General features: G+C 38.2%; 1 protein-coding gene across 4 annotated transcripts; it reads left to right on the top strand.

The window, feature by feature from the left end:
• Nucleotides 1-1,004: 1,004 nt before the first annotated feature.
• LOC117997129 (matrix metalloproteinase-14-like) lies at nt 1,005-21,194 on the top strand. 4 transcript variants are annotated; one of them, XM_034985306.2, is made up of 8 exons: nt 1,005-1,121; nt 1,840-1,960; nt 14,894-14,979; nt 17,038-17,573; nt 18,187-18,328; nt 19,041-19,200; nt 19,591-19,694; nt 20,314-21,194. In XM_034985306.2, the coding sequence occupies exons 1-8, from the start codon at nt 1,028-1,030 to the stop codon at nt 20,460-20,462; spliced, it is 1,392 nt and encodes a 463-aa protein (XP_034841197.2). In that variant the 5' UTR covers nt 1,005-1,027; the 3' UTR covers nt 20,463-21,194. The 4 variants fall into 4 exon arrangements, with proteins under 4 accessions (XP_034841197.2, XP_034841201.2, XP_034841196.2 ...); XM_034985310.2 differs by lacking the exons at nt 1,005-1,121; nt 1,840-1,960 and adding exons at nt 4,043-4,241; nt 13,481-13,601; XM_034985305.2 differs by lacking the exons at nt 1,005-1,121; nt 1,840-1,960 and adding exons at nt 4,044-4,241; nt 7,789-7,909.
• Nucleotides 21,195-21,747: the final 553 nt, after the last annotated feature.

The raw sequence follows: 21,747 nt of genomic DNA, 5'->3' as shown, positions 1-21,747 counted from the left end.
GAGAAACTAAGCGTAAAGGTCACGCTTTTGAAACTTGTAGACTCTGGGTTCTAGACCTTCCTGCAGTATGAGCTGGTTGGGATTGGTCTGTCATGACTTATGAAAAGATTTAAAGATAAAATCTACGGCTAGAACTGGTACGAAATCTATTGCAGGGGTTGTATGCCCTCAGTTGTCCCCATTTCCTGCCAAAGTTGCATCATTAACACCCACTGAGTTTTTTGGCTCTGTCATTTGTATGGAATTGCTTAACAGAGAGAGCGCTAAACTATTCTTTCCGTATATAATATTATTCTTAGAATTAAGATTCTGAAGCCTGCACTCGTGAATAAAATATAATACCTATTGTTATCAGAATAAAAACACCCGACATGTCTGGCTCAGTTATTACAGAATCTAAGAAATGAGTTACCTCGATCGCGCTTCTCTGCCAAACAGCCAAATTATTATTGTGATATCGTGTATATTTCCGATCAACAATTCATATACTTACCCAAATATGCCTGCAAAAGTTCTTGATCCTGTGATTCTGCCTCAATACCAGAGTGAATTAGGGCGAGGGAACTCTCGGTTTGATCCTGAATCGACTAGGTATATGACAAATGTTAGGGGGTTTTTAGAGGGTTTGTAAATTTTAGGGCTGACGTACACATATCTGACACCTGCCTGTGACGTCGATGATACGATGTTAATGAGACATGGTTCCAGCGCAATAACAATTTGCGGGACTTATACCGGTAGGGTGGTAACTAGCCACGGCCGAAACCTGCTACCAGACCAGACTGCAAAGGCAATTTAGAAATTATAAGTTGCAGAATTGCCCCTGCCAGGAATCGAACCTTGAACCACCCGCTTATAAAGACAGCGCTCATCATTGCGCCAGAAAGGTCATCTTTTTTGTAACGTAAATATTCTGATCACGAGGTCAGACAGAGCAGAAATCGTATTATATCAACAACATATCTAGTAGGTACATAATATTATATAGGTAGAAGTTATTAATTATATAATTTTATTAATATCAAACATGTTGAAGGAAACAGTCGTCTTGTTGTCGCTGGTTTGCGTCGCTTTCGGGGCCGTTGGTTTGGCACCCTTGGAGGAAAAGCCTAAGAGATTCGGTAAGTTTAAATATAACTATTGCGGTGTGTATAGTATACGACAGGTTGAGCTAGCAATCGAGGTGAAAACGCCCCGCACACTTGCACAACCCCCGCGCTAACCCGGTGCGGGTGTGGGTGCGGGGGTTTTCTTGCTGCTAACCGTACTTCTATTATAAAGTAATATCAATATTATTAGCACAAAAAAGTATCCCAAAAAGTATTTTTTTAATGACTTAACTCAAACCGGTTATGCAGTTATTTTCTTTGTTATTAGTACCGTTTTCGGCCACTTCGTATTTTTTCGCACGCTTTAGTTTTAATTTAATACAGTCACTTGAAATTTTTATTAAAAGATTTCCCACTTTTATCAGTTCATTTTGCTTACTTCTGGTAGTCCATATGTTAATTTTTCGCAAACATATTTGAACACCGCTCGCTCTAATATTAACCTATCCTATTAGCAGTCACCAACTTATTTGTTTTCTTGACTTGACACTTTGCTATATTAAAGAAGAGGCGGTCACTCCAAGATTTTGCATAGAAACGAATATATCTGAAGCGCAGACGCCCCCCCCTCCCCCCTAATCCCCCCTCTCCCCCTCCCCCTATGCCTAGAGCCCCTCCGTAATCTCGCACCTCTAGGCATGTGCCTAGTTTTTCTTTGGGATAATCCGCCTCTGGTCGTAACGAGAGTATACTTCCGCACGATTTATTATATCCCATCGTTAAATTCCAGAGGGCATCGAAGGATGTTACATCGAGGAACTGGACTCGGTGATACCGTTCGGTAAAGCAGCGCCCTCGAAGGAGGGCTGTATGGAGTATCGTTGCGGGAAGAGCCTGGTGGAGTTTGTGACGTAAGTTTTTCTTTTATACCAGCTCATTATCGCCTTTTTTGGGTTCCGTACCTAAAAAGGAAAAACGGAACCCTTATAAGATCACTTTGTTGTCTGTCTGTTTGTCCGTCTATCTGTCAAGAAAACTACAGGGTACTTCCCTTTGACCTAGAATCATGAAATTCGGCAGGTAGGTAGGTCTTATAGCAGACATTAGGGGAAAAATCTGAAAACCGTGAATTTGTGGTTACATCACACACAAAAAAATTAAATTGTGGTCATGAACTAATAATTAGTATTTTCAATTTTCTAAGTAAGATAACTATATCAAGTGGGGTATCATATGAAAGGGCTTCACCTGTGGATTCTAAAACAGATTTTTATTTATTTTTATACATCATAGTTTTTGAATTATCGGGAAAAATGTCGAAAAAATACGACTGTATTACGGAATCCTCGTTGCGCGAGCCTGACTTCACTTAACCGGTTTTTTAAGTAAAACGATGTACCTACTTGTTTCAGTTGCGGTTCTGTAGGGGCAGTTCCCCCATGCTACGTGGTGCGAGACGAGAGCAAGACGTACCCTGCATGTTGTCCCTCTATACGATGTGACGAGAAGCAGTGATCCAAGCGTATCAGTTATTTCGTTACTATACCTATGATTATGTAAATATATCTATGTTATAAAAATAAATAGATACATAAATAAAATTTCTTTATTTCAGGTCATGGCCCGTACCTATAGTATTAGTAGGTAGGTATACTCACGTTTTTTGTGGGACTATGTGACTTGATGCCCCATTGACAAGTGCGATACTTGTGGTATGGCAGATGATGTCCAGCACGTACTAGTGGAGTGTAGCAGATATAACTTGCGGAGGGAGATGCTGGTGCAGAAATATAACATGAATAAATATGACATAGGTGGTTTTACGAGTCTTCTCAGTGTACCGGCAACAGAAAGTTTTAAATCAATTATTGAAATATTCCTGCATAAGCAGTAATATCTCTTTGGGTCTATCTGTTGCACTCCATTATGAAATTTAGATTGTAATTTAGGTTACGATGGGGCTGGCGTGTCCGTGTCGGGCAAAAGTACCTACCATAAAAATAAAGATTTAAAAAAAAAAAAACCCCTTCACATTCCTTGGCCCCACCAACCTCTCGCTTCGGACTGAATCGCAGGAGAGCCCCCAGTATAAGTCCCGCAAATTGCTAATGCGCGTGGCCGCCATTTTAGTAACGTCAGCACTAGACTGAAGTTTCAAGCTGATGGCATATTTTTACTTAAATATACGTCAAATGACGTAATTTCGATGTTAATGAGACATGGTTCCAACGCAATAGCAATTTGCGGGACTTATAAGCAAGATATTATTATAGTCCGTACAAAATGACTTTCACGCGCCATTTTAACTCTATGGGTTGGCATGACAAAACTATGGTATGGGTTCACCTTTAGAATTATATTTCACCTTTATAATAATTTTATAATAAACTAGCTTATGCTCGCGACTTCGTCCGCGTGGACTACAAAATTTCAAACCCCTATTTAACCCCCTTAGGAGTTGAATTTTCAAAAATCGTTTCTTAGTGGATGTCATAATAGCTATCTGCATGCCAAATTTCAGCCCGATCCGTCCAGTAGTTTGAGCTGTGCGTTGATAGATCAGTCAGTCAGTCACCTTCTCCTTTTATATATATAGACTAGCTTATGCTCGCGACTTCGTCCGCGTGAACTACACAAATTTCAAACCCCTATTTCACCCCCTTAGGAGTTGAATTTTCAAAAATCCTTTCTTAGCGAATGCCTACGACATAACAGCTATCTGCATGCCAAATTTCAGCCGGATCCGTTCAGTAGTTTGAGCTGTGCGTTGATAGATCAGTCAGTCAGTCAGTCAGTCACCTTTTCCTTTTATATATTTAGATAAGAATTAAAATCGTACTTTTAACATAACAATTGAGTATGACACCTAAAGTTAAAATGACGCGTGAGAAGACATTTTGTACGCATTATACAAACTTATTAGTAACAAACTCAAATATCTTCTTTATTATATAAATATTTCTGATAGTAAGGTCGTGCTATGACCAGTAATGCCGTAATGTGTTGTAGATACGACCAGTCGTATCTACAACATAGTAGGTAGGTCTAAATAGGCACATAGGAATTATACAAAAGTCATTATTTTATTAATATCAAACATGTTGAAAGAAACAGTCGTCTTGTTGTCGCTGGTTTGCGTCGCTTTCGCGGCCGTTGCTTTGGCACCCTTGGAGGAAAAGCCGAAGAGATTCGGTAAATAATTTTATACCTATTTAAATCAAGTTTTGTGCTTCTTTTTTAAATTCTAATACAAGTTAGCCCTTGACAGCGATCTCACCTGTCTGATTATCGCCTGTGATGATGAAGTCTATGAATGGAAGCGGGGTAACTTGAAAGGGGCTTCACAGTTTCATTAAAGTTATACTTACCTACCCCCAGTGGCGTGCACAGGAGTTCAAGCCAGAGTATGCATTTAGGTATGAACTCATTTTACGGCAGGTTATAATGAAAAATAAGCATTCATTTATTACAATGAGGGTAAGCAGTGTGTTTATGCTTCTATGAGCTGCACGCCACTGTCTACCCCTGATAGGTTTCTACACAGCATCGTGCCGCTAAAATCACTTTTTTAATTTATTATTTTTGAATTTATTTACTTACTCAATCAATAGGCATTATACGCCATGATCTTTAGTACTCTCACCTACCTATACCTAGTACGTGACAGGTCGAGATGGCAATCAGCAGTGGCGTGCAGGTCATAGAGGCATAAATTCACTGCTTACCCCAGTTGTAATAAGCTCAATGCATATTTTTCATTATGACCTGCATGTAAACAGGTTCCTACCTAACTAATGCCTACCCTGGCTTCGAACACTGTGCACGCCACTGGCAATCAGGGTGGGTGCGCCCCGCTTCATACCCTGATTGCCATCTCGACCTGTCTCGTACGATATACTATATTATATTATTATCAAGTCAAGTCATGCAAACTGTGGAATCAACTCCCATCGGCGGTGTTCCCACTAGATTACAACATGGGGTTATTCAAGGGGCGGAACAACAAATTCCTGTAAGGCCGACAACGCATCTTCAGTTCCTCTGGTACTGCAAATGTTCATGGGCGGCGGTAATCACTAAGCATAAGGTGACCCGCCTGCTCGTTTGCTCGCTATCTCTGTTAAAAAAAAGTCAAAAGTCAACACAGATTACAATACCTATTTAAGTCAAGGCAAGGAGATTCTAAATACGCCTACCTACTACCTACTTATCTAATTTTTTTTGTCTGTTTGGTTTGGCGCCGACTTAGGTCGAATTTTACCGAACTAGTTCAATAATCTAAATATATAAAAAGAAAAGGTGACTGACTGACTGACTGATCTATCAACTAGAGGTGTCAAAAAATAATGTACCTAATAAATTTATTAAATATATAAATGTATTCAAGATATTCGTGTTTAGATTAAAACAAAATTGAATACAATATATAATAAGTAGTGAAAATTTGAGAAAATCCTTCCTAAAAAATAACTCAGGCGCGCGGCGTATCAAAGATCGAACGATCTTTGATACGCCGCGCGCGGCGCGACCGAGCGACGATATTAGAATAAAATATATTAGGTAGGTACAGCTGAATACAAATATCGTCGCGATTCGACGGTGAATAATTATTACATCGAATTTTCGTATTGGCCTGTTACATGTTGACTGTGATGATACGAGTATGCGGCTAGTATTTTTATCATTTTGTTTGTTTCGTAATAAATTTTGAATGCAGTTTTATTTATTTGTGAACTTGAGTGTCGATAAATATTTAATGCGAATAATTGTAATGTAGATTAGGCAAAATAATGTAGATTAGGTACATTTTTGTGTTGTGATAGATGTGTGTCGCGCGTTAATAATACCTATTATAGTAGATTTGTTCTTTTTGGAAATACTTGCGTCATTTTATAAATCGTATGAGAAAATGTTTTTCAAAGTGTAGGTATTATCATACATTTAAGTATTATAGGTAATAAGGTTAGGTACGTGAAGTGGTATTGTTCTTTTTAGAAATCATCATCATCATTTTATAATTCGTATGATAATAAATATGTAGAAATGTATGATAATAAATATAGTAGTTACCTACTAAAAAGATTTTTTTATAGGTACCTAGGTAAACTTACCTACCTATTGTATTGTAGGTATCTACTTGACATTGCTTTATCGTTCTACTTGTTTTTATTTTTACATACATAGGTAGGTACTAGGTACTGTATTCCGCGACAGGTTGAGATGGCAATCGGGGTATGAGGCGGGGGTGACACCCCGCACACCCGCACGTCACCCTCGCTCGCCCGCACTGGGTTAGCACAGGGGCCGTGCGGGTGTGCGGGGCATTCCCTCCCCGATTGCCATTTCGACCTGTCGCGAAGGTATGCATTGGGTACCTATTAAGAGTAAAATTTAAAATTTAAATCAATCGAGTTAAATACAAGCTATACCCTAGTTCTCGACCTTATTGACGGTTATGAGAAAGTTGTTTTTTGTCATATTCTTGTTCAGTAGGTATCATTCATAGATTGTTAAAATGTTGTTCCCTATGTCAATAAGGTCGGAAATCGTTTGCACCCATTTATCTGCTTGCGCCTCATGGTGAAATCGGTGCAAGCAAATCTCGACCTTATTGACGGTTACGAGAAAGTTGTTTTTTGTCATATTCTTGCTCAGTATAATTCATAGATTGCTAAAATGCTGTTTTCTGACGTATGTCAATAAGGTCGAAAATCGATTGCACCCATTTTTCTGCTTGCGCCTCACGGTTCAAGCAATTTTTTTTTTTGTAACAAAATAATGTAACGTTAATAATTATTAAATATTTGTCTGTAACACGTGATAATATTGTGATACACACATGAACCTGTATTTGACACCTCTACTATCAACGCACAGTTCAAACTACTGGGCGGATCGGGCTGAAATTTGGCATGAAGATAGCTATTATGATGTAGGCATCCGCTAAGAAAGGATTTTTAAAAATTCAACCCCTAAGGGGGTGAAATAGGGGTTTGAAATTTGTGTACTCCACGCGGACGAAGTCGCGAGCATAAGCTAATTGTTGTATAGAAGCAGGCGTTACTTTGCGGAAGTCTATGATATAAAATGAACCAACAGCTTAATTTGCTATAATCCGTTGAAACAGGTCGAATCTGTATGGTGCAACATGCAGCATGCGAAATGCACCGCCCGCGCTCCCACTGCTAACCATGCAGGAAAAAGCAGCCACCACGCAGCACCACACAAATCCCAAAACACACTCGAGGCACGACGACGTGCGTCGAGTGTGTTTTGCATGATACAGATTCGACCTGTTTCAGCGGATTATAGGAAATTAGGCTTTTGGTTCAGTGTAGTTCAATAATTGGGTATTTTTCTACTTTTGAATTTGATAAATATTATTACTTTATTATAAACGAGGATAAAAATAATGACGTACGCTGAAAAAATATTAAAATCCAACAAAGATTTACAAAGTTACAGGCATTTTAATTTTGGAGTGGGAGGGTCTTCTATCCCTTTCTCGCAAAACGAAAATTTGTATGAAACCGCACGAAGCTACTATGGCATTAGTAAGGTGTGACGTCAAAATTCTATATTGATAACTCTGTCTAACCAGAAATATTTAAATGCTTATAACTTTTTTGTTATTTGATCGATTTAATTAGTTTTTTCAGTTTACGTCATTATTTTTATCATAGTTTATAATAAAGTAATTAAAAAATTGGAGTCAAATACCCAATTGTTATAATTCCAGAGGGTATAGAAGGATGTTACATCTCGAAACTGGATGCGGTGATACCGTTCGGTAAAGCGGCACCCTCAAAGGACAGCTGCATAGAGTATCGTTGCGGGAAGACGCATGTGCAGTTTGTCACGTAAGTTTTCTTTTACTATGATCAAAATCAAAATCAAAAATCGAAATCTATTTATTTGTTGAAATAGATATGTTTGTAAGGTACAATTTAAATGTCACACTATTTCATGCCTATGTAAGGCGTACAAATTTTAGCCAAACTATAATACAATTGCGTCGACTTAAGATGCGCTAACAATCAACTATAATAATATGATTATAACGGTGACCGATCAATTGACAAAAAACAAATGACAAAGTTTCATTTCCCAAACAAATTTTGGCAAAATTATGAATCGTTTTATGATCGTTATAAAACTTATGTTTCTACAAATACTTCATTTGATAAAACAAATTACCAGACAAATTGTTATTTCATAAAATATCATTTGAGAAACAATTGATTTCTTTAATCGTGTTAATTAGTAAAACAATATATCGCACTTTTTTTTTGATAAAATGAATTGTTTGATAAAATGAACTGTTTGATAAATACTTTAAGAATTCACTCAAATCTTTTATGTGTCGACCGGGCCGACGGAAGAGACCGCTTACTATAATGGGGGGTCTCTTTCAACCCAGAAAAACGGAGCCCCTCCTCCGCTCCGTCAACGGGCCCCGGTCGCCGAGAAGAGACCACCACTATGGTGGGAGGTCTCTTTCCTCCCCCCCCGCTCCCACCGTCAAGAGCGAGCGAAGCGAGCTCGGGACTTGGGGCACTCCGACTCGGAACGGTTAGGTTAGAAGAGGATGGCGGGGTCTGAGACCCCGCCATCCCCTTCGTGGGTTATTTCTTTTTTCGCACCCAGAAAAAAGGAGCCCCTTGATATTATTGATGCGTTGCATAGGGGTTTGCATATGTATGCAAAACAGACTTTTTGTATGTTTTTTGTTAATTAGTTATTTTATCAAATAATAAATTTATCATCTATTATTTTGTGAAATCGCGAATTTGAAAAACAAATTATTTGGTGAAATAATAAATTTTTAAAAATTTGGAAAGTTAAACATTTGTGAATAGAATATTTGTCAAATGATCTTTTGTAAAATGATATGTTTGCGGTATACGACGTTTGTGATTTGATTAGTTTTTCAAAAGTTTTTGGTGAACTGATAATTTGTCATACGTTTTTTGTCATTCATTAGTGAACCGATTATAACATCTAACGGCTAACCTGTAAGCTTACATTCTAGATAATATCTGTCCCGGCTGTACTCAGGTGTTTAGTCGACGTTAGCCCGACTAGTTTCGAACCCATCCGGGGTCCTTTTTCAAGGGAGTCCGTTCGCGCACGCGCCGCGATTTTGACTGCGGGTCGCGACTCGCGCGTGCCGCTGCCCGTAGAACCCGTTGTGAGGGTGGCTGGGGTGGGGGGGGGAGACAACTTCCGATCGTCTCCCGACAGTTCTTGCTGATCTTCATCGCTGGAACCGTCACCGAAATCCAGGCACGCGAAGCTAATGGTGTCCTGTCCCACGACTGATGCCCTTGTCTTAGCGTCAAAAAGCGGTTTCCACGCTGAGGGTAGATCCATCCATTGTCACGATTGAAATTCGGGTGGCGACTAATTTCGATCGCTTCCCGTATCTTCCGCGGTACTAGAAACTTTTCCCGGGACATTTATTTAGAATCAAAATCACTCACGGTAGTTTAAACGCTGTAAGCTTACATTAGTTTTAAATTAATTTTAACTATATTACTTAATTATTTACTTACTTACACTAATTTTAACCACTGATTTAAAGTTATAAAAAGTGGCAATGGCCTGAAGGTTAAGACGTCAGCCTCCTGTTGCGAGGGTCCGGAGTTCGATCTCGGCAACCAACATCAGCTTTGCGGAGTCATGCGCAGAACGACAAAAGCGACCGACATAGCTCAAAGATTAACAAGCTGACTTGGCAATGAGCAGGTCCGACCAGAACTGCAAAAAGATTGTGAGATGAAAATAACTAAGTAAGTATTATTCCTCTTCATTTCAGGTGCGGAACTGTCATGGTGCAGCCTCCGTGCCGTGCAGTTTTTGACAAGACCAAACCGTACCCAGGATGCTGCAAGCCCACTGTGGAATGCGATTAACAACATAGAAGAAAGGATCACTGATCGATATTAATTTTACTCTTGTTTAACAAAACTCTAATAAACATATTGTTAATTATTTTATAGCGATATTTTTTCTAGATATTAACATTTATTTTCTTCGGTTTAAAGACATTTTATTTTCTCAAAAAGAACACAAATAGTTCACTTACAATGAGAAATACATATTTGTTGTAGAAACATAATTGTTTACAATTGGGTATTTTTCTACTTTTGAATTTGATAAATATTATTACTTTATTATAAACTAGGATAAAAATAATGACGTACGCTGAAAAAAATATTAAAATCCAACAAAGATTTACAAAGTTACAGGCATTTTAATTTTGGAGGGTCTTCTATCCCTTTCTCGCAAAATGAAAATTTGTATGAAACCGCACGAAGCTACTAAGGCATTAGTAGGGTGTGACGTCAAAATGATATATCGCTATCTCTGTCTAATCAGAAATATTTAAATACTTATAACTTTTTTGTTATTTGATCGATTTAATTAGTTTTTCAGTTTATCTCATTATTTTTAGCGTAGTTTATAATCAAGCAATAAAAAAATTGGAGTCAAATACCCAATTATGTTACTACAAGTTATAATTATATGAGTCTGATTTCTTACAGAATATTTTAGGAGCTATCGGCTTTCAAGCTACCTGCTCTGCCCCTTGCCACTGAGACGACAGTGCAGTGTTTTGAATGTAGTACATGTGTTAGTATGAATGTAAGTTTGTATGTGTTATTTGCCTGTATGCTACACATCTGAATAATAATTATGGAGAACTTTTAATTATTCATAACCAAAAAAATGTTATAAGACGTGCCTGGCTCAGTTATACAGAATCTAATAATCGAGTTAGCTCGATCGCGCCTCTCTGCCAAACAGCCAAATTATTGTGATATCGTGTAGGTACATTTCCGATCTATAATGCATACCTACCCCAATATGCCTGCAAAAGTTCTTAATGCCGGCATATTCTGTGATTTCGCCTAGTTATTTAAGTGCTTAACCTTAAGTGTACTTAATCAAAAGAAAAGAAAAAGAAAAAAAAGAAAATTCAAGCAGCGTGATAATAAATAAATAAATAAATAAGCCTTTATTTTTCTGAGGGTTCACAATAATTTACAATTTGTTAATTTAGAAACAACTGACATATTATTTTAATATTAAGTAAGTATCTATAACAAGTTGCGTCTTCGGTAGCCGTTTTAACACCTCAGTGTCTTCCGACATAGGCCTCCTCCATTGCCTTCCAAATTGTTCTGTCTCTGGCTTTTCTCTGCCTTGTAGCCCCTGCGACAGACAATGTCATCTGCCTCAGATGCTCTCAGATGAGAGCAGCGTGAAGCTCTTCTCAATTATAGCGCATAAGTAATAGGTACTTACAAACATAACATGTTGTAGGGAATTAATCCAAATACATCATTGCACCGTACAAGCGGATACAAGCTTGGCAAAAACGAATTAAAATAATCTTCTTTATTATTTAAATATGTCTGACTAGCTGATTTAGACATTTAAAAATCCCGTGGGAACTCTTTGATTTCCCGGGATAAAAAGTAGCCTATGTCACTCTCCAGGTCTTTAACTATAACCATGCAAAAAATCACGTTGATCAGTTGCTCTGTTGCAACGTGATTGAAGGACAAACCAACAGACAAACACACTTTTACATTTATAATATGGGTACAGTACGCTTAGTATAAGATTTTACGTCTCACCCATAGAGCAGCTCTGTGGTCTCACCAAACGTTGCTAGAATTCGAGAGTCGAAGCACAATACCGCCAAAGTAAAAGTGACCTAAAGAGCGTCACAAAAATCAAAAATTGGGCGTTGGAGTCAAAAATTCAATGCCTCTGATTTAATTTCGCAACGTTTCCGCTTGGAGCGCTGGTTGTGGATGTGTAGACAAACTTGAGCTTTAAAACAAGGCAGTGAAGATCCAGTTTAATATAATGCAGAAGGTTTTAGACACTCGAATACTATAAACGTTGTTGAGATAAAAAATCTGTACCCGTAGTACAAGATTTTACGTCTCACCAAACGAAACCAAATTCGAGAGTCGAAATACATCTGCGTTACAGTAAAATGGACCTAAACAGCCTTGAATTGAAGTCAAATATTCAATGCCACTGATTTTAATTTCGCAATGTTTCCGCTTGGAGCGCTGGCTGTAGAAGTGTAGACAAACTTGAGCTTTAAAACAAGACAGTGAAGATTAATATAATGCAGAAGGTTTTCGACACTCGAATACTATAAACGTTGTTGAGATAAAAATCTGGTACTAAGCGTACTGATAGTAAGGTCAGTATGACCAGTACCTACAACATAGTAGGTCTATGTAGGCACATAATCTACAGAAGCTGTTAATAATTATTTTATCAATATAAAAAAACATGTTGAAGGAAACACTTGTATTCTTGTCGATGGCTTGCATCGCTTTCGCGGCCGTTGGACTGGCACCTTTAGAGGAAAAGCCTAAGAGATTCGGTAAGTTATAATTTACATTTTCTTCTTCTCAATCGTTCACTCTTGACAGAGTGGTCGCGTGGCTATGAATTTTTCACTGCTGCTCGTGCGATCTCCCTCCAGCACAATCCATACTAATATTATAAATGCAAAAGTGTGTCTGTCTGTCTGTTTGCTAGCTTTTCACTTTCCTTGAAGTACGAGGATGGTTCTTACGGAGAGAAAAATTTAAAAAATTTGAATCGACTGTTAGGCGGTACGAAGTTCGCCGGGGCAGCTAGTATTAGATATAATTAAATTTTTAGTAACGGTAGGTACCTACATGGTTCTTAACAAAACAAAATGTTATTTTGTTTTATAGCAAGTTTCATATTTTGTAGGTACCTACTAGGTACTACTACCTAGGTACACACCTACACGCACGAAACGTTTTGCGTCATCATTCCTCATACGTATGGCTAAGGTTTGGAATACTCTTCCGCGATATGTGTTTCCTACCAATTACAACCCGGGTATCTTTAAGACAAGAGTGAATAGGCATCTTCTAGGTAAAGGCGTCCCATCTTAGGCCACATCATCACTTCCCATCAGGTGTGATTGTGGTCAAGCGTATACCTATAATGAATTTAAAAAAAATACTTACTTAGTAAGTAGGTACTTACATATTTTATTTACTCAATCAATAGGCATCACGCCATGATCTTTAGTTTATCCTACTTATATTATCAAGTCAAGTCAAAAGTCAACACAGATTAGAATATTTAAGTCAAGGAGATTCTCAATACCATAATACGAATACCTACCTATTATCTGATTTTTTTGTCTGTTTGAATTTACAAAACGAAAACATTACAACTTAATTATAATATGTATAAAGAAAAGCTACAACACAATTGCCACGGTTTGGTTTATATACCTATACTTACTACACTAACTGCCGTACTCAGAGTCGCATGTGAGAGATATAGCTCTGAGTCTAACTCTAAAAGAAACTTCTAAAGAACTCTATTAAATTAATTAATTGTTACAATTCCAGAGGGCGTCGAAGGATGTTACATCTCGAAACTGGACGCGGTGATACCGTTAGGTAAAGCGGCGCCGTCCAAGGACAGCTGCATGGAATATCGTTGCAGGAAGACGCATGTGCAGTTTGCCACGTAAGTTTTCTTTTACTATGATGGTTTAAAGTTTTTAAAACAGGCAATGGCCTGAAGGTTATGACGTCAGCATCCTATTCGAAGGGCCCGGGGTTCGATCCCGGGCATGCACCACTAGTTTTTCGGAGTTGTGTGCGTTTTAAGTCTAAATCTACAAAATTTCAATGAGTTTGATTGAATGATATTGAAATGAGAGCTATATTACGTTTGTTAGAAGCGCACTAAGAACATCTTATTGCTTGTTAAAAGTTTAACAAGCAATAAGATGTTCTTAGTGTTAAAAGTTTAACAAGCAATAAGATGTTCTTAGTGCGCTTCTAACAAACGTAATATAGCTCTCATTTCAATATCATTCAATCAAACTCATTGAAATTTTGTAGATTTAGGGATAAAATATTTGTATTTATTTACTTTTAAATAACCGAGGGAGAGGGCTGGCTATCCTTAACACAGATCTTAAAATCTAGCTAGGATAGCCAGTTCTTGATCTTGTAACATTCTTAATATTGTATATGCTTATTCCAACAAGCACGCAAATTGTTCAAGATCAAATCCATGTATGTGTGTAACTAGATAACTAGATGATTGAAAAATAAATGTTTTATTTATTTATAAAATAACGTGAGGAAACTTGCATGCCTGAGAGTTTTCCATAATGTTCGCAAAAGTGTAGGTATGAAGTTTGGCAACCCGCACTTGGACAGCATGGTGGACTATGGCCATACCCTTCTCATTCTGAGAGTAGAGTCGGCGATGGATTTTGATAATGATGACGATTAATCCAAATTTATTAATCTAAAGAAGAGAGTAAATCCGTTAAAATATCCTACACGTTCTCAAGAATTTGCACACAAATCTTTAAACCCGTGTACCTAACTATAAAACTAGTTATTTTTACGGAAATCTTACAGAACAGACATAAATACCTATACCTAACTTTAACAAATCACACTCAATGAAATTTTTGTAGACAAAAATTACATCGAGTGTGATTGGTTAAATATTCAAATGAGAAGTGTGGAACGAGTTACGGAGAAATGCCGCCAAGCATTTTCTTTGTACTTTCGTAGAACTTGCGTAAATAAATTTAAAATATAAGCTAAAATCATATTATATTAACAAATTGTAATGATCCCCATTTTTGTATAAAATGTAATGTAATTAAGAAGTAGACGGAATGACACACTTTTTAAACCTTCGTGGTTTTTTGCAGTGTTGGATTTGTTAAACATTCTTTATGTTGGTAATTTTAAAAAAAAATGCTCTTGTAAATAAGTACGTATTTATTTCAGTTGCGGAATCGTAGTGGTGACACCCCCATGCTACACGGTGCAAGACTTTAGCAAGCCGTACCCTGAGTGCTGCCCCCAATTGCGATGTAATAACAGACATTAATACACTCTAAGAGCGATTACACACTTATCCGATCCGAATCCGTGAAAATACGGATATAAACAATAGCTGCGTCATATTATGTCATAAGCTACCATACAAATAGTTCTATGACAACTTCGGAACGTATTTTCACGGACTTGGATCGGATGAGTGCGTAACCACCGTTATAATACAGGGTGTAACCAGAACGCTAGCAAAAACGAAGAAAGGTGATAGTATGATTGCTGGTATGATACCACAAAAAAGACGCAATTTTTTTTTAAAAAATCTTATATTTTGTAAAAGTTCACGATATATTGCAAATAAAACATCTTACTGATGCAAGAGGTCAAACACCGTTGCGTAAGTAGGCCACTCGGAGGCAATGCCTTGTCGTAGGCGGGACATTGACCCTAGTTTTGCGCGCTATGCATTGCGGGTTTGAAAGATATTAAATCACTAAAACTACAAAATGAGGCAAATGGTTATTGGTATTAGATTGATAGGTAAACAATAACGCTAAGTTTTTGCTACCATTCTGGTAACACCCTGTATAAGCTATCTTATTTCTATACTTAGGATGATATTCGGTTGATAATTTTAATAAAACTATGTTACTTTAATTTATTTTATTTTAAACTCAAACCAAAATAACTCAAAAATGAGGAGATCCGTAGTCTCGAGTAACCGACATAGCTCAGTGGGTTACGAAGCTGAAGTGGCAATGAGCAGGGCACATACATCGAAAAACCGACAGTTGTTGGGACGCCGAGGTGCCAGAATGGCGACCTCGCATCTGAAAACGCAGCGTGCGAAGACCCCCCAACTAGGTGGACAGACGACAGGGAGCCGCTGGATTCAGGTGGCATAGCCGTGGCGTGTGGAAATCCCTACAAGAGACCTATGTCCAGCTGTAGTCGTCTATCGGTTGATGATGATGATGATAATAAAGTTATCTTGACTGACTTGCTAGATTGATTGTGCAGGAGGATCGTGAAGTCCATCGCATTACCTACTTTTTCAAGAAAAAGCAATACTAAGTATTTTAATTATTAGAAAGATGTCACGACCCTAAGAGAGACAGATGGACGGACAGCAGATGCCTAACTAGGAGGCACCTGACTAAAAAAAGCTTGCTAAAGTTAAAAAGTTGTCACTCTGCTACTTTTTTGCACTAAGTATTTTGCTTGAAGCTATGATAGCCTAGTGGTTAGGATGTCCGCCTTCTAATCGGAGGTCAATGGTTCGATCCCGGGCACGCACCTCTAACTTTTCGGAGTTATGTGCGTTTTATTAATAAAATTTCATTTGCTTTAACGGTGAAGGAAAACATCGTGAGGAAACCTGCATACCTGAGAGTTCTCAATAATGTTCTCCAAAGTGTGTGAAGTCTACCAATCCGCACATGGCCTGCGTGGTAGACTATTGCCAAAACCCTTCTCACTCTGAGAGGAGACCTGTGCTCTGTAGTGAGCCGGCGATGGGTTGATCATGATGATGATGATTTTGCTTACACGGATGTACATGCACCAGTAGTAAATACTTAAAATTTGTTATCAGAATAAAAAGAGCAGACGTGCTGGCCCAGTTGCAGTATCGAATAATTGAGTTAGCTGGAACGCGCTTTCTTTGCCAAACGGCCGAATTATTGTCATTTCGTGGACATTTCCGATCAATGAAAACGGTGGATTTTCCTACAGAAAAATTTACACGGCATGGAAGAAATCGGTAGTGTCGAACGTTACTATAGTACAGTTCTAAAAAAAATTTATAGGTGCGAGGCAATAAATATTTCTTAATTAGGACTGCAATTTAGAAAATAATAACGGGAAATAGTAGGTAATAATTGTAAAAAAGCCCCAAATTTACCATTTCTGTAGCTGCCCTCGCAACATTTTCCGCTGTTATTTCCCTCATAAAGCAAAAACTTGGTTATTTCATAGAAAGTAAAGTAGTTTTCTAATAGTGAAATAATTATTAAAGTCTGTGAATTAATTACAAAGAAACAAATCTTTCCTTTCTAATATTATAGCATAGAAGTAATGTAATCCAATGTTTTCAGGTCATAAATATCAAGGAACATCGGAGAACATTACGTACTACGAGCCCGTAAAAACTCCACCATCTACTACTACAAATACGACGACTATAATAAGACGACCTAATATCTATCATCACCACCCAGAACAACGACTGTACACGCCGAGCAGATATCCTACTGTCTACACCGAGAGACCAAGCCATCCAGACAGGCCTCATTACCCAATCTACCCCGATAGAAGTAACGATAGACGATATTACAACACAACTGAAGAGCATCTAAGACGCATCAACCACCATTATCCGAAACCCACGGATACCACAACGCAAGTGACATACCGTCCGCGATACCCTTATGTTCGGCCCGAATACCCTACACGTCCGAGGCTAAATTACCCAAGAGATCCTGGTCAGGACTATCCAGAGAAAAACCCGTATTATCCTGTGGAGACAACGACAATGATGCCTACCCCGCCTCCGGACATACCCGACACTTGTGACACTTCTTACGATGCTGTTACCCTCATACGTGGAGAACTCTTTATTTTCAAAAATACAGTAAGTAATAAAATCTTTATACACAGACAGGAAAATAATACAAGATACAGAAGAAACTATGCAGAAGACTGCAAAAGCGGTCTTATATCTAAAGTATTCTCTTACACAGGGCCGTCTTTACCCGGGGGTTCAAGGGGTGCGGTGCGCCCGGGCGCAGAGTCCTAGGGGGCGCAAGGCGACTGCCATAAATTTCGATAGGTACCTACTACACTGAGACCACGCGAGCGGTGCCGCGGGCACAGCCAGTGGCGTAACAATAAGGTGACAAGCCGGCCAATATGCCACGGGTCCACGGACCAAGGGCCCCACAGTCCTCGAAAGGACGGGACCGAAAGCCCTAGGAACTGTACCAGGACCCCACAAAACTTGGGCTGCGATCCTGCTTGTCCCCTACGCATACCACTGCCTTTTTTGACAGGGGGGCAAGCTAACTTTTGTACCCCGGCGTCGAATATAGGCAACTTTTGATAACAATAAAGTTATGTAGAGTATCGGGTAGATGAAAATGTGAGTACAAACTGCAAACATAACATTTTTTTTATTTTTTTTATCTGTATTTTATATGTAATTTAATATGTAATAATATCCAATTTAATTTAATTCTTTTTTGCAGTATCACTGGAGGATAGGTGCAAACGGTCGCTACCCCGGATATCCGATTGAGATTTCAAGAATGTGGTCCGAGTTGCCACAAAATCTCACTCATGTTGACACGGTTTACGAAAGACCAGACCGTAAAATTGCTTTCTTCATAGGTAACTTGCCTAGAAGATAAAGAAATACATATAAGGCCTACAATTTTCCTTTTTAGGGTTCCGTACCTCAAAAGGATAAACGAATCACTTTGTTGTCTGTCTGTCGCTCTGTCAAGAAACTTACACGGTACTTTCCGTTGATCTAGAATCATGAAATTTGGCAGGTAGGCAGGTCTTATAGCAGACATTAGGGGAAAAATCTGAAAACCGTGAATTTGTGGTCACATCACACAAAAAAAATTAAATTGTGGTCATGAACAAATAATTAAGTAGTATTTTCAATTTTTGAAGTAAGATAACTATATTAAGTGGGGTAGCATATTATGAAAGGTCTTCACCTGTGCATTCTAAAACAGATTTTTATTTATTTTTATGTATAATAGTTTTTGGATTATCGTGCATAATGTCGAAAAAATACGACTGTAGTACGGAACCCTCGTTGAAATATAATGTCTTTTATTTGTTTGGTGGTTAAATGATGGAAGACGGCGTTGGTGCAGACGTGTGTATTGATTGATGTCTTATGATCAATCAACTTATGGACTAACAGTAATTATAACGAAATCTTATTCATAGTTTTTGAATTATCCTACAAAATGTCGAAAAAATACGACTGTAGTACGGAACCCTCATTGCGCGAGCCTGACTCGCACTTGGCCGTTTTTATTCTTTTTAAAACGTTCGCAAAGCTAATATTACATTTTGTTTTCAGGCAAGCAGTTATACTTGTTCGATTCACAACATTTACTGGCAGGGTATCCCAAAAACTTGGTTCAACTTGGTTTACCAGAACATCTGGAAAAATTGGATGCTGCTATGGTTTGGGGGCACAATGGCAAAACATACTTCTTCAATGACACTATGTATTGGATGTATGTATTATTTTTAATTAATGCCAACGATTTTATCCGCGTGAGTTTCGATTCTTCAAAATCCCGTGAGAACTCTTTGATTTTCCGACATAAAAAGTAGCTTATGTCCTTCCCCAGGATGCAAACTATAACTGTACCAATATTTGTCAAAATCGGTTTAACGGATGGGCCGTGAAAAGACAGACAGACAGATCTACGAAAGGACAGAGTGACAAACACACTTTCGCATTTATAATACTTATTACTTAGTGTGGATACGGATTAGTATGGATTAAGACAAACTATTTCTCAATTAAACTGTAAACTAACGCAAATACGCAATAAAGAAAATTTGAATTGAATTTAATTGGACTTATTTTATTATTTTATACTTATCTCGATTTTTTACAGATTCGATGAAAAAGTGGGGCGCGTTGAATTGGACTACCCTCGCGATATGGCGAGGTGGAAAGGAGTTGGTTACAATATTGATACTGTATTCCAATGGAAAGATGGTAAGAAACTCTTACCGCCGTACTCGGAGTCGCTAATCGTTACTTAAGATTGAGTTAAAACAAGACAGAGTTATGTGAGAGATATAGCTCTGTCTCGTTTTAACTAAACTTAAGTAACGATTAAGCGACTCTGAGTACGGCGGTTAGTAACAAATGTTTTCCATAACATGTATTAAAAAAGCAAGATATAGAATAGAATAGAATAGAATAGAATGTTTTTTTATTCATGTAAACTTTTTAAAAGTGCTTATGAATATCATTTATAGTAATCTATTTAATCATCATCATCATGATCAACCCATCACCGCGACCGGCTCAATACAGAGCACGGGTCTCCTGTCAGAGCGAGAAGGGTTTTGGCCATAGTCTACCACGCTGGCCATGTGCGGATTGGTAGACTTCACACACCTTTGAGAACATTATGGAGAACTCTCAGGCATGCAGGTTTCCTCCCGATGTTTTCCTTCACCGTTACAGCAAGTGATATTTAATTACTTAACGCACATAACTCAGAAAAGTTAGAGGTGCGTGCCCGGGATCGAAGCGACCTCCGATTAGAAGGCGGACGTCCTAACCAATAGGCTATCATATCTATTTAATAAGGTTTGTTTATTCACAGGTAGGACCTATTTCTTCAAAGGAAAAGGCTTTTGGAAATTTAACGACCTACAGATGCGCGTTGAACACGAGAGGCAACTGCCCTCTGCACAGTTCTGGATGTCGTGTCCAGCAGAACATGCTGATCGCCACATCCCTAAAAACCTATAAACGACATGACAGACGGACAGACAACAAAATGATCCTATAAGGGTACTTTTTAGGGTTCCGTAGCCAAATGACAAAAAACGGAACCCTTATAGATTCGTCATGTTTGTCTGTCCGTCCGTACCTATGTCACAACCACTTTTTTCGGAAACTATAAGAACTATATAACTATGTTGGAACTTGATGTATTGTGCGAACCGCATTAAGATTTTCACATAAAAAAAAAAAATTTGGGGGTTCCCCATACTTAGAACTGAAACTCAAAAATTTTATTTTCATCAAACCCATACGTGTGGGGTGGGTATCTATATCTATGGTCTTCAAAAATGATATTGAGTTTTACCTACAATATAATTTTTTTCTTAACTGAATAGTTTGCGCGAGAGACACTTCCAAAGTAGTAAAATGTGTCCCCCCCCCCCTTTAACTTCTAAAATAAGAGAATGATAAAACTAAAAAAAAATATATGATGTACCTACATTAATACCATGCAAACTTCCACCGAAAATTGGTTTGAGCGAGATCTAGTAAGTAGTTTTTGATTTATCGTGCAAAATGTCGATAAAATACGATTGTAGTACGGAACACTCAGTGCACGAGTCTGATTCGCACTTGGCCAGTTTTTCCTTGAGGTGCGGAACTGCGGAACGGAATTGTAGTCAAGGGCCACAGACAATCACCTATGCTCTGTGTCAAGGGCTAACTTGTATCTGAATAAAATACACGTCCAGCCCATTATGCCTGTTATTACTTCCTACTTCTGTATAGGAACATTAGAATCGTTGAGTAACAACGTTACGTACGAGTCGTATGATATACTAGCTTATGCCCACGACTTCGTCCGCGTGGACTACACAAATTTTAAACCCCTATTTTACACCCTTAGGGTTGATCTTTAACTATGAGATTTTAACATAATAATTATGAGCTATGTCATACTGTTAATTGCAAAAATATTTACTACAAAACATCTTTATACACTTCAAAACTTTCATACAAACTTCAAACCCCTATTTTACCCCTTCAGGGGTTGCGTTTTGAAGAATCCTTTCATAGCGGATGCCTACGTTATAATAGCTATCTGCATACCGAATTTCAGCCCGATCTGTCCAGTAGTTTGAGCTGTGCGTTGATAGATCAGTCAGTCAGTCACCTTTTCCTTATATATATATATAGATTTTAATGTTGATAACGTGTTGATACCACAATTAATTTGATGTTTTTATTTGTCGATATTTCAACCCACTTGCACGGGTCGTGGTCAGGACGGGACTGCGGTGCTGCGAGA

This window comes from Maniola hyperantus, chromosome 4 (assembly GCF_902806685.2).
Source record: "Maniola hyperantus chromosome 4, iAphHyp1.2, whole genome shotgun sequence".
Classification (NCBI taxonomy): Eukaryota; Metazoa; Arthropoda; class Insecta; order Lepidoptera; family Nymphalidae; genus Maniola; species Maniola hyperantus.
This window is presented reverse-complemented; position numbering and strand designations above follow the sequence as displayed.

Excerpts from the sequence above, each read along its gene's own strand:
- LOC117997129 (XM_034985306.2), top strand. The coding sequence starts at position 1,028 with ATGTTGAAGGAAACAGTCGTCTTGTTGTCGCTGGTTTGCGTCGCTTTC. Across the intron at positions 14,980-17,037 it reads GTGCTGCCCCCAATTGCGAT|GTCATAAATATCAAGGAACA; the intron begins GTAATAACAGAC and ends CAATGTTTTCAG. Across the intron at positions 19,201-19,590 it reads AATGACACTATGTATTGGAT|ATTCGATGAAAAAGTGGGGC; the intron begins GTATGTATTATT and ends GATTTTTTACAG.